Consider the following 13,564-nt stretch of genomic DNA (forward strand, 5'->3'; position numbering starts at 1 on the left):
TCTTAAATGTAAATATTTTCTGGATTCTTTTCTCCTCTATTATAGTGACTGATTATGTTTGGGTTGTAGACAAAAGGCGACATTTGAGCGACAGTTCTCACTATTTTTTATTTTTTTTTACATTTTATTTTCTTCATTAACTAATTGCTTAATCAAGGAAATGATCGATGATAATCACATAAATCTGCAGTGACAGTAATCATTAGTTGCAACCCGTCCACTACATGTCAGTGTTTTGATAGAATTTACTGCGTGATTGCTTTTTCAAAAGACCTCAAATATATATAATTAAAGAAAGTTAAAATAATCATAAGCCTGCAGTTGCATAACATCGACTTCAAAGCTCTGAAAAGAGAGATTCAGGACTTCAAATGTGTAGAAAACATTTTCAGTGGTAGAAACAATTGAGTGTATGAATTATATGTGAGGGAAGATCACCCAAAGTTGTCAGGAGAAAAAATAGATTTGAATTTCTCGTTCAGTTTTCCACAGTTCCGTTAATGGACACCCACAATATAGAAACAATTTTAGGCGCTATAGATGTTACAGACTCTTTAAGGTCAGCTGTCATTTATTTTTTGAGTCAGTCTCAAGCGTTGGTATTTTACTGTAATGATTTAAAAGGTTACCCTTAATACGGCATGAAGCTGTGTGTAATAGGGCTTTTCTTGACTCTGATGTGCTGCTTTGTTCTCTTACCTAATTCATATTCTCCTACCTCCTGCTTGCACACCAGTCTTCTATAAATTACACTGAGGACAAACGTCTAAAAAGCGTGTGATAAAATTCTTTTCCTCCCCCGACACAGGACCTGTTTTCAGCTCTGATCAAAGGACCGACTCGTACGCCCTACGAGGACGGTCTGTTCCTGTTTGACATCCAGCTGCCCAACATCTATCCAGCTGTGCCGCCTCTGTTCCGCTACCTGTCGCAGTGCAGCGGCCGCCTCAATCCCAACCTGTATGACAACGGCAAGGTCTGCGTCAGCCTACTGGGCACCTGGATTGGCAAGGTGAGTGTTGATTTACGGGTTTGTGTAGGTGTGTTTGTGACGTCCGGTTGAGCCTGTGAACATGAGTCAGTCACAATCTGCAGTTTAACAGATTTGGGCGTTAACTTCTAATTAAACTGACAAGTCTGACTCTCAGAATGCAGGCTGTGGGTGGAAGGTCGCATACATGCTACGGAAAGCGATGCTAAAATGGCTAATTTTGCTAAAGATATGGAGCGTGCAGTAAGACATGTCCGTCTGGTTCTTCTAGCGCTTACTTCCCTGCAAGGAGATGATATTTTGTGCGTCACAGTTGCTGCATCAGTGACTATGATTGATTTAAAGAAACAAGCCTGAGCGTTTTATTTCCCCCTCCTGTAGCAGAATGCTAACGGTGCAGCCAGACCATTCTTCAATGCTGTGGAAACGGGTCTAGTTAAGGAAAACTTGAACTATTTTGAACCAGGCTTGGATCAGCCAACTGCCAACATGGAAACGTTAAACTCATTTTATCCAGAAAGAGCAGCAGTTGTAACAGTTTGGTTTTCATGGCTTTGTGTAGAAATTAAGTTGCAGTGATTGAATGCAGCAAATGAAAATATGCCTAGTCAACCAGGAAGTCAGAAGAACCAAAAAAAAAAAAAAAAAGAAAATACAAATGCCTAGATTTGCTGCTTTTCTGTTTTTTCTGTCATCAACAAGATATTTTTGGGTTTCAGATTGTTGGTTTGACAAAAGACATCTGACGATGCCGTCCTTTGTAGACCAAAATAACAACTGTTTATTATAAATGGAACATTGTTCAGTAAAGAAAGTAGTAGTTTTTGGTGAATTTTATTTTCAAACATACATTTTACTGATCGACTTATGTTTTCTTTCATTAGCAATTGATGCATCTTTCCATAGCATGTATTTTATATGTGCTTTTTTAGGTATCACAGTTGATAAATTATATAGAAAACAACAAAGAACTCCCTCAATTTCGCAATTTTGGACCCTTTGAGAGAACAATTATCTCACACGACTGATGAGCTGTTTCCGCTTCTTCCATCGTTTTCACCTCTGGACAGCATGAAACCCGGGTATTACCAGCTCACTTGAAAGAGTAATTACAACCTTCCCAATTGAAAACAGTTCCTGGAGGCTTCTTTCCATTATTTTCTTCCTTCTTCTTCTTCTTGAAACAGCTGGTTTTGTTTCTGCCTTCTTCTATTGTGTTTATTACAGCATTGCGAAACATCTCCTATACCGCCACCTTCTGACGGCACCATGCTAGTTCATTTATTGAACATTTTAAAGTTTGTTTCTAATTCGTGGACAGTTGCATCTCCAGACTTTGTGCTGATTTGTTGTAACAGTGATCTGATCCACAGGGCACTGAGAGATGGACCAGCAAGTCCAGCCTGCTGCAAGTCCTCATCTCCATACAAGGTTAGTGCCATCACACACACACACACACACACACACACTCCTGTATTCCTGTCCTCTGCAGCTGAGAAATGTTTTATTCATGTGTTCATTTGCTCAGGAGTGCCGGGTCACACCCAGTCATTCAACTAAATATAACGGTCTCTCGCACGACGTGACACGGCTTCTATTAAGCTTCTCTGCGTTCTGGTTTTGCCAAACGAATAGATTTTTTTCAGTTAACCCTCTGAACCCTGAAACTCACCGGAGTATTTAAAAGACAGGTTATCTTTTAACTTTATCAGAGCCGTGAACTGTAAAAAACAGGATCATCAGTTTTCAGTTTTCTAATGTTCCTCCAGCCTACCGTGTGTCACTCTAGGTTTTCTAAAATTGTGATATTTCATCAGAATCACTTTATTCTACGTTTCTCATTTAAAAATTTAACAAAAACAATTGGTTTGCTCGAACTAGATTCTGCCACAAACGACAAATTCTGTTCTTCTTGGTGCGACCGTGACTCAGCTGTGCCCCAAAGTCATGTGGCAAAAGTTCAGGGCCTTTACAGCTGAACTGCAGGTTTATTTTCCTGTAACATCTGTGGACAAAAATGTTGTACATGGTGATTTTATTATTTTTTTCTTTCCAAAATAAGTCTTTAAGGAATTTTAACTTTGATTTGACTTCTCTCTACTTTGAGTCACGGTTGTGTTGTTTCCACGATTTGAAGTGAAAATGAGCCCACGGTGACGGAATTCTTGAAATTCAGAGGTTTAGAATGATGAATCACAAATGTTGTCACAATCTTGAATTTTGTCTGATTTCTTTTGTTGTTTTTTTACATTATGTGTGATTTTACCAGTGTTTTGCAACGTCTCTCTGCAGGCCTTATCCTCGTCAATGAGCCTTACTACAACGAGGCCGGCTTCGACAGCGACCGAGGTCTTCAGGAAGGATACGAGAACAGCCGCTGCTATAATGAGATGGCTCTGATCAAGATGGTTCAGTCGATGACGCAGCTCCTCCAGAACCCTGTTGAGGTCTTCAAGCAGGAGATCCAGGAGCACTTCTCCTGTAACGGCTGGCGGCTCGTCCACCGTCTGGAGGCGTGGCTGGAGCTGAACGAGGCCGCAGAAAGAGGTCACGCAGCGCACTGCAGGGCCTACCACTCCAAGGACCGATCCTCCTCTGTGGAGCCTTTGGACGAGCAGCTGCCTCTGGGCTCGGGGCCCATGGCGGTGGCCCACAGCAGCCCCAGCAAGCCTGGGGAGGAGGGGGCCACAGGAGTTAGCAGTATTATGGAGGAGGACCTGGAGGATTCAGGGCTGAGTCCGTCCACCACGGCAGCCTCTCAGCAGGAGCTGAGCCAGAACTCAGACTGCGACAGCGTGCAGGTCAGCACCTCTGTGGGCGGAGAGAACAGGGGCGGTTCTACAGCCGCCGGCTCTGTAGTCCGCAGTGGGACGTCAGAGTCGGGTTCTGCTGCCGTTAATGCAGGAGGGGTAGGCGCAGGAAGCCAGCCAGTGGTGCGACCAAAGAAAAGAAGAAAGAGCTACCGGAGTTTCCTCCCTGAGGGCAGCGGCTACCCGGACATCGGCTTTCCACTCTTCCCGCTTTCGAAGGGGTTTGTGAAGAGCGTTCGTGGTGTTCTGCTGCAGTACCGAGCTGCACTGGCTGCCGCTGGCATCCCCGAGCACACTGAGGACAAGTAAGTGCCTCCTCACCGTTTCCCAACACACCACTGCACTGTCCCTGCTCCTTCCCTCCTTCTCTTCTACCTTTCCATCTGCCTCAAGCCGTAGAGAGGGATCCATCACTAATTGTCTGGGGGTGGGCTACACTTTTCAATCTTTTGTGCCCCTGTCCAGAGCTGCACTGTGCTCCCAGCACTGCCCACATTTTTATCCTCCATTTCTTAGTCTTTACTGCTCCTGCTGCCCTAAACTCCACAACATTCTGCCTTTTTTCCCTCCATAATTCCTCTCGATCAAACAGCGACCGCAGGCGAACAGCACCTTTGATCAGGAGTGTGAGCGGGTTTGGATGATGATGTCTTTGTTGTCCTTCAGTGTCCCTGCAGACGAGTGTGATGAATAAAGAGGAGGGTGAACCTCACACAGACCTGCAGGAGCATCACTCACAGCAGAAACCCTCATCTTTTCATGGACGCAGGAAAAAGATGGAGCTTTCTCTGGAGCTGCTCACAGTTCCTCAGACTTCGGTTGCGGCAGTGTGGATGCAAAAAATAAAAAAGAAGAGAAGGACTGAATGAGATCGAGAATCAGTGCCATGAACCCTCCTCCACCACCTCGTCATCCAACTAACCTCCAGCAGCCTCCGCCGTCTGGGCAGAGGGTTTGCCGGATGAACCACTCTGGCGTCTCAATCGGCCTGATAAATGTAAAGCAGACTCGTCGGCGGCTCGGCTCCACTGAAAAACGGCGCAGCCCGGTTCCTCTGGCTGTCGGGTCGACTGCGGCTCTCTGTAGCACTACTGATACTATCGCTGTACCATCCTGCACTACGACGAACAAACAAAAGGACAATCTGGTCTGGGAGCGATGACATGAACACACCGACCAGGAGGACTTGTTTGTTTTTGTTGTTTTTTTTAAGTAGAAATCACTGGTTATATGCTTTCTGCCAAATTCTCTCTGTTCACACAAATAGTCAACGTAGAACAGGCTGAATGTCAGTAAAACTGCCAACCACAACAGCTTCACCACTTCTTCCACTATACTTGCTGGTATTTCCTTCGCCAATCACTCGCACTGAACCACGCAGCAACATCGAGTGACAAAGTTTACATACGAATCGCCTCCGGAGGTTCCACTGTTGTAGCTGTTTGGTGTGTAGAGAAGCTGGCCGGGCACAGGAGAACAGTCAGGTGGCCGTTTGTGAAGGAGTTCTAGTCGAAGCTTAACACCGCCTCCACATACAGAAGTCCATTCACTTTCTGTAGAATTTAGCAAAGTCGCGCCCTTTGAGGTTGTTTATACTCACACGGGCTGAACTGCAGGTTTTCTGAGCAGAGCTAACGGTGGAGGTGAACCCACACATGACACAATTTAAAGAGTAAAATAGAAAAAAAAAATCATACAGCATCCATTCCGTCATCTCATGTCAACATGTTGCCTTACTTGAATTCTTCTTAATGATCTCAGACCATTGTGTACAGAGCTGCTTGTGTCACGCTTCAGACATTAACTCACACTAAAAACCACTAAAATCCTGCTCCAGTGTTTCCCTCCTTCATCCTTTTTTCAGTTCTTGAACACAGTATGAATCCGTTGCTGCTGCATTCTGATTTTTCCTTCAGAGTTCAACAACATCTAAATACAAACTGCAGCGATTGTGACGCCGATGATGTAATTGATGTGATGTTTTAGGTTTCTCCTGATTTGAGCGACTTGCCCCGTCAAAGCGGCGACGAGAGAAAACAAACACATTGATCGGCTTCTTTTCTCTCAATCTGGATTCCTAAAATAATCAGGGTGTTATTTACCAAGTTACCACGAAACTGTTGCTTTGCCACAGATTGTGCTGTGAAACTCACCTTTGGGTCCAATCGTGCTTCCTGGGGAAATCGGCAGACTTTGTTTACATCTTTTTAAATAACTGCATCTCCACCTCCGACTTAATGTTCCTCTTTCTTTTCAGGATATTATTAGAATTCTAATTGTACTCATAATTATAACACGGGTCAGACGAACCCCTCTTGCTTGCTGTAATCTAAATAAGAGAGCGTTGGCTGCCTGGTGTTTGACTTGAACAAAGAACTTGATGCTGAAGAGTGTTTCTGAATGAGAGAAAGCACAGTGTGCCATTGTGAACCCACGAATGACAGAAGATGATGAAAAAAATGTGAGCCAACAGCTGACCAATGAGGGTATTTTGCTTTGCATCGTCTTCCATATTTTCCCCTCCGTGACTCTTCAAGCTGTCATTCCTGTATCAGATGTGGCAATCGGGCATCCGTGATGTTTTGTCCTCTTCTTTGTCATAATTTGCTGCCTTTAACGCTACAGAGGAGGACGTGTAGCTGTAGCACGTAGCCTTGTTTGCTTTCCTGTCTTCTCTTGTTTTCCTCACATGCTGCTGTTTGAATCGTGTCACGGTTCTTGGACGAGCGTTTTTTTTTCTCCCTTTTCACCTCGGCCTGTGGAAATAAAAACTGAGGGCTTCTGTGTTTTTTGGTAAAAATGCGCCTCCAGTCAGAGGTGAAATTGCCACTTCATCTTTCACCCTCTTCCTCGTTCGTCTACAGATAATGTGAAGCTATCTCGCCAGATCTCCGAGTAAAAATCAGACAGGAAACCAAGCCCATGATGCTATGTACAATTTTCTGTGTATGTGTGTATATTATTGAGATTTCAACCATTATTATTATTATTATTATTGATTATTATGATTACTCCGAGAAGTTTGTTTTACAGCCAAAGCATGTAACATGTTGCTTTAAGCCTTCTGAATGGGCTACACACAAGACTTGACTGTACGATGTCTACATTTCCACAGTGGCCTGTTATTGATATAATATTAAAAAGAACTGATAAAGTTATCATTTGTAGCCTGATTCCCTCTGTACAGACATCATGACTATATTGAATTATATGAATACATACAGTATATATTTAACACATACTTGAGTTCTAACGAGTCACGTGGATGCTTGGGGCACATATGTACAAAATGCTGAGTGTGTAATTGTACTTTTGATTTCATTTTTTAATGGTTTACTTTTGTTGCTTTGAGACAAACTGTATAGTGATGTATTAAACTTTGCAAGCAGTACCACAGAAACGGTGTGGCTTTTTTGTTTAGATCGATTGATAGATTTCTTTAACCCTCCTGTTGTCTTCATTTACAGGCACAGAAAAAAAAAGTTTCCTTGTCTGAAAAAAAGTCTGAAAAATAAGCAAAAAAATTCCCCAAATTTCAGAAAATTTGCAAAACGTTCAGGAAAAAATATCCAATAATTCTTTAAAGGTTTCCCTTAAAAGTTGTATTTTAAAAATATCCCCCAATTTTGGCAAGAAAATTCTTGTAAATATTTTCAAAAAATGAGTAAATTTTTTTTTAAATTCTAAAAATATCTAAAGTGATATGAGTGAGTGAGTGTGTGTATATATATATATATATCAGGAAAACAACTTTAAAAAAAAAAAAAATTTTCCCTTATTAATCCCACGAGGGCAAATTCTGATTTTCGCATATCCCCCCATCTGGGGTGGTCAGAGCGCGGGGTCAGCCGCGGTACAGCGCCCCTGGAGCGCACACATTCACCCATTCACACACATTCACACACTGATGGCGGGAGCTGCCATGCAAGGCGCTAATCATGACCCACCAGGAGCAATTAGGGGTTCGGTGTCTTGCTCAGGGACACCTCGACTTGAACACAACGGGCCGGGGGATTGAACCGCAACCCTCCGGTTGCCACTCTACTCACTGAGCTATGCGCTAATATTTTCTGTAAGAACATCGGCAAAATAATTTCACTGGATTTTGGTTGATTTTGTGAATGTTCTTAAGAAACCTTTTTAACATTTTTTTCACCAAAAAATGTTCAAAAATTTCCCATAATGTTGAAAACGTGGACATCAGAAGTTTCCCTGTGAAAATTTTTTTTTTCTCCACATTTTCAAACTTTAAAAGAGGTTAATTTGACCCGCAGGACGACACGAGAGTTAAACTTATTTTGAGTTTTCTTGTAAAATTCAACTCAAAACAAGACAATTTCAAGATTGTTTGACTTGAGATATTTAAGATGCATTGTCCTAAAACAAGTCCCTCCATCTTGCTGAAATGTCACTTGTTAAGTGAATTTATCTTAAATCAAGTGGGATGGAACATTTTGACTAAAAATAAAACAAATAGACTTGGTAAGATTTTGAGTTTTTGCAGTGTATAATCTGAACAAATTACGATAAATTTAATAGAATTGATCTTGTTAGAAGCGACACCCGGAGCCTGATGCAGCTTCTTCATCTGTATTGTTGTGTCTGACGCAGTTTGTTCGTGTTTTTATTTAGAGGGATGAACGCACATTCTAAATATCGAGTAGGATGTGTCTCTTGGGTTCTCCCCTGAAATCTGAACTCACGTTTCTGTGTCACAGTGCTCCATTGTTTCAGGGAACTCTGGCACCGCCCTGCTGCTGTAAATACTTTCTAGAGCACCAAATATGTACGAATCTGCAGCTAAAAATGGTTCCTAACAGATGCACTGTGACGTTTGGTAAGTCTACAGTTTACAACCTGCAAGCTTTATGGCTGCAGCAGGGATGAATGAGATTCAAGCTGAGAAAACATGAAAATGTGTGACTGAATCTGACAGAAAATTTCATCTCAAGTCTTCATCAGTCTGACTTTAGGTTTTGGTGCTACAGACCACATCTGTCCCCTGAAACAAAGTGAGAAGAAAATGGAACTGAATTGACCTGAACTCCTGCTGTCGAGTTCTTCATGACTAAACCAAATTTAAACAAACTAAATTAGCACCTATGAATCAGTGAAATAACAGAAACTCCACCTTAACGCCCCACAAAGGCTTCAAAATGGCGTTGGCAACACTTATGTTCTGCAACAACATGAATAAAAGAAACTCTTCTCAGGGAAAACTAATTTTGCAATTCAACACTGGCAGTGATTTAGTAGTTGACAGATGAGCATTAAGCTGATATCAGCTTTTCCTTTAACCTCATGCATGTGTTGCTGCTGTCATTGTCATCAGTTAATGTCTGTTGTTTGGCTATAAAGACGTTTTTTCTGAAGGATGTTAATCGTTTGGAAGAGATCAGTCAGTAGAATCCCAGGACTTCAAATATTGAGGTTCTTTCCACAAAGTTTGATCTGATATTTGTTCCATTTTTCTCTGTTATTTTACAGCAGGCAGTGCAGACCACGGGGATTTCATATTTAAAATATAAGGAACAAAGATCCAAATGCAGCATGCATTATTTGATGAAACTGTATCAATTCCTTTTCTTCAGTTATGCTGATTGTTTTGACATTTAATAACAGAGTCCTGAAATAAAATTACAGTTGTGGATTTCAGTCATTTAGTCTGGACTAAACAAATAACAGCAGCATGAATCCCAAACGTCATTATGAGGAGTCTGGATTGAGGTTTCTCACTTGATAATGATCAAAACATGAAACTTAGGCTGGTTTAAAAGAATATTCCACCTTAAATGTTTGAATGTTGACCTAAAAGGTGGTTTCAGGAAGTATTCCACCTGCAAGGTCCTCACACATCCACCTTAAAGGAACATTCCACCAAAAATCCCTAGACATGCACCTAAAATGTTGGTTTAACCGAGTATTCCATCCAAAATCCTCAGAAACCTGAGGGGCTGGTTAAAAGGAATATTCCACCTAAAACCTCTACTAGGGCAGTATGTGTAGCAGCAACAACAGAAAGAGGTCCTCTCTGGGTGGAAGAACCGCGTCCGAGTGGCAGCTCCCTTTCTGCTCTTACCTTACTCACTAAACTCAAGTGTCATGGAGGACTGGAGTAGTTGACGTTTCCTGCTGCAGCCTTCTCTTTTTCAGTTTTCTTTCACGTCCGATCACTCCTGATCCGGTTTTTGTTGACGTTTTTGACCATTTTTTCGAGCTTTGACCAATCCGAGAACATGAAGTACATCATCGGCATCGACGGCGTAACCAATGGAGGAAAAACCATCCTCACCAACCGCCTGATCAAGAACCTGCCCAACTGCTGTGTGGTCCATCAGGATGACTTCTTCAAGCCCCCAGAACAGACTGAAGTTGATGAAGATGGCTTTAAGCAGTACGATGTCATCACTGGTCTGACATGGATGCCATGATGAGTACGATCTACGCGTGGCTGGAGAACCCGGTGAAGTTTGAGAAGTCTCATGGTGTTAATAACACCCTGGACACAGAGATGGTCCTGAAGTCTGACCACAAGGAGGAGGAGGAGACTCACATCCTCATTGTGGAGGGCTTCCTGCTTTACACCTAAAGGCCTTTGATCAACGTGTTAAACCAACGTTATTTTATTTCCATCCCATATGAAGAATGCAACAAGAGGAGATGCTCCAGGAAGTACACGGTGCCAGACCTCCCCGGCTTGATCGATGGCCACATCTGGACCATGTACCTGCAACACAAGAACATCTGCTCACTGTGAAAGATTATTGAGAGCAGCTTTTTGTGATTTCTATGCAGAACACTATGATGTTTGCTGAGCTGTGCTCTATTAAATGACTTAGAATATGGACTGTTGCTACTGTTTAATATTGTTCTCAGGTTTACTATTGAATGTATAAAGTGCTACTTACTGTATTTTATTTTATTTTAAAATTTACATTACTCCACAGAACATTTAAGATTATTTTACCACAGATCAAGGGTACAAATTGTTGTTGTTCACTGTGTATTGGGTAGTACTCATTTTGATTTAGACTGATCAGTACACAGAACCCTATGATGTTTATGGTATACAGCTGAGAACTGGTTGCTAAAAGTACAGAATATTATTTCTTATTTTAGGTGTGATATTTGTCAGTAAACATTCTAAGAAGTGGAAATTGACAGGGTTGTATATAGTGCTGTTCTTGCACAATATTTGTCACTTAATTGCCCTCAGGATACTGTCGTTGAGGTTACTAGTTTTAGATAACGGGCGGATGCTGCAGCTAATGATGCTGTAATTCACATAAACAAGGAAACAAGTCCATCGGTGCCTCCCCTAAAATATCTGTTGTACCCCCCTGTGCCCCCCCACTAAAATTAATCTGGATCCGCCCCTGGGATCGATGGATGGAAGAGTGAAATATCAAATTCAGGTGCAGTTTTGAAGCAGCAGCAGCACCTGAGAGTTATAGGAAACCAGCAAAATGCCACTGATATAAATAAATGTGGATCACAGAGGAAGTAGGGGCGGATGATTCACTCATGATTACCTGTTTTCTTTTTTACCTCTTTTATGCAGAAATGTGATCATGTGCACATCCTCTCTTCGGTTTTAGCCTCGTGCAGGCGATCAATATTACCTTTTTCCTACCGGTCTATTAAACTGCTTATCATGCACCTGATCTACATCAAAGACAAGACATGAAAACAAACCTTTAAGCACCCCGTTTGTGATACTGTTTTGAGCTTTTGATCTTCTGAGTAACACTGAGTCTTGTTAGTCGCTTTATCCTAGCATGAGGAAGCAGAATTACAGTGCCTATGTCAGGTTAAAATTGAGCTTTTTAGCCAACAGACTACATGCCCTATATAACGTACATCATCACAAACATACGGTCCCCATTGTGAAGCATGGTGGTGGCAACATCATGATGTGTCGATGCTTTGTGGCAGCAGGACTTGAAGGCTTAAGTTACAGGGTAAAATACACTATTTAAAAAAAAGTCCCATTCCTTCTGCAGTAATGAATATATTTCTACAGGTAACAACTTATTAAACTCTAGCTGATGCAGTGAGGAGCTTCTCTTTTCTTAAACAACCATGTTGGAAGACATATCCTGTGGTCATGAAAAGGATGTTAATCTGTTTCAGAAGGGTCAAATTCAAGCAATGAAAACTAAGGAGATTTCTGAAACTACTAAAATAAGGTTAAAAACCATCCAACACATAATTAAAACCTGAAGGATAGTGGGGAATCATCATCTTCAAGGAAGAAATGTAATCAGAGAAAACCTTTAGATGATTGTAGGAAATCAAGAGTAGAACTATGGTTGTTTAATAGTGAAAATAAGAGCATTTCCACATGCACAATGCGAAGGGAACTCAAAGGATTGGGACTAAACAGCTGTAGCTCTAAGAATACCACTGATCAGTGAGGCTAATAAAAAAAAAAGGCTTCAGTTTGCTCTGGAGCATAAAGATCGGACTCTGGAGCAATGAAAGAAGGTCATGTGGTCTGATGAGTCCTGATTTAATCTGTTCCAAAGTGATGGGGGCGTCAGGGTAAGAAGAGAGGCAAATGAAGTGATGTACTCATCATGGTTAGTACCTACAAGCCTGTGGGGGTTAGGGTTTTGATGTGGGGTTGGTCAGGTTCAGCAACAATATGAGGTCAGCTGACTACCTGAATATACTGAATGACCAGGTCTTTACATCAATGGAGTTTTTCTTCCCTGATGGCATGGACATGTTCCAAGATGACGATGCCAGGATTCATGGGGCTCACATTATGAATGAGTGGATCAGGGAGCATGAGACGTCATTTTCACACATGGATTGTCCTCCACAGAGCCCAGACCTCTGCCTCACTGAGAATCTTTGGGATGTTCTGGAGACTTTGTGCAGCGGTCCGACTCTCCCATCATCAATATATGATCTTGGTCGAAAATTAATGCATCTCTGAACAGAAATGAATGCTGTGACACTGCAGAAGCTTACGTTCTCAGAGCTAAAGGTGGTTCAACGAAATTAAAGTGCCACTTTTTTTGTTGTCCAGGCAGTGTTACACTTTGCAGAGCCCAGACTTCAATCCAACTAAAGCAAATTATGGTAGGACTCAGTTGCAGTTTTGCAAAGAAGAAAGCAATAAAACTGCAGTGTCCAGATGTGTAAGACTGATTGAGACCCATTTTCAGATTTAATGTTGTAACTGTAACCAATGGTGCATTTATTAACACTGAATTGAATGGAGAATACTTATGGAATCACTTATTTTACATTTTGGTACTTCATAGAAACCTGTTTTCACTTGAAAATGATGAGTATCGTCAAGTAATAATGCTCAACAGCAGAACAGCAACAGCAGAATAGTAGTGCACTTCACCAAAACCAGACACAGCAAAATGCTTCACAAACCAAACAATACGTGGGTTATATATCATCATTTAATTTATTTTTAATCAAAAACACTCCAGCAGAATGTTTGATTTGATATAGAAAACTTACAGACATTTGTCTAAATCGAAAAATAGATCTCTCTTGAATACAGAATCAGTCATTCAATCTTCAGTGTGCCAGAAAAAAAAGACTATTTTCCCATCACCGTAAACATTTGAACACATGAGACAGTAAGAGTTCAGAAGCAGCAGATAAAGACATAAACAGCAAATCAACAGTCAGATGAGGCGAGTTTTTATCTTCGCTAGCAGAAGAGTTTAAATCAGGTTCTTCATCTGGTTTCATTTGGATCCTACAGAGAGAAACTGGACTCCGTTATTCTGAG

General features: G+C 41.6%; 1 protein-coding gene and 1 pseudogene across 2 annotated transcripts in view; both read left to right on the forward strand.

Moving 5' to 3' along the window:
• ube2o (ubiquitin-conjugating enzyme E2O) overlaps positions 1 to 7,192 on the forward strand; it is a 44,534-nt gene extending 37,342 nt beyond the window's left edge. The window contains exons 20-23 of one of the 2 annotated variants that reach the window (XM_051945258.1): positions 809 to 1,012; positions 2,365 to 2,422; positions 3,284 to 4,106; positions 4,468 to 7,192. In XM_051945258.1, coding sequence (XP_051801218.1) covers positions 809 to 1,012; positions 2,365 to 2,422; positions 3,284 to 4,106; positions 4,468 to 4,495 — 1,113 coding nt within the window. In that variant the 3' untranslated portion in view covers positions 4,496 to 7,192. Of the gene's footprint in view, positions 1 to 808; positions 1,013 to 2,364; positions 2,423 to 3,283 lie in introns of both variants that reach the window. The other variant, XM_051945259.1, reaches the window with a different exon arrangement.
• Positions 7,193 to 9,754: 2,562 nt separating this feature from the next.
• Positions 9,755 to 10,721, forward strand: LOC127533309 (nicotinamide riboside kinase 2-like; annotated as a pseudogene).
• Positions 10,722 to 13,564: the final 2,843 nt, after the last annotated feature.

This window comes from Acanthochromis polyacanthus, chromosome 3, assembly GCF_021347895.1.
Source record: "Acanthochromis polyacanthus isolate Apoly-LR-REF ecotype Palm Island chromosome 3, KAUST_Apoly_ChrSc, whole genome shotgun sequence".
Classification (NCBI taxonomy): domain Eukaryota; kingdom Metazoa; phylum Chordata; class Actinopteri; family Pomacentridae; genus Acanthochromis; species Acanthochromis polyacanthus.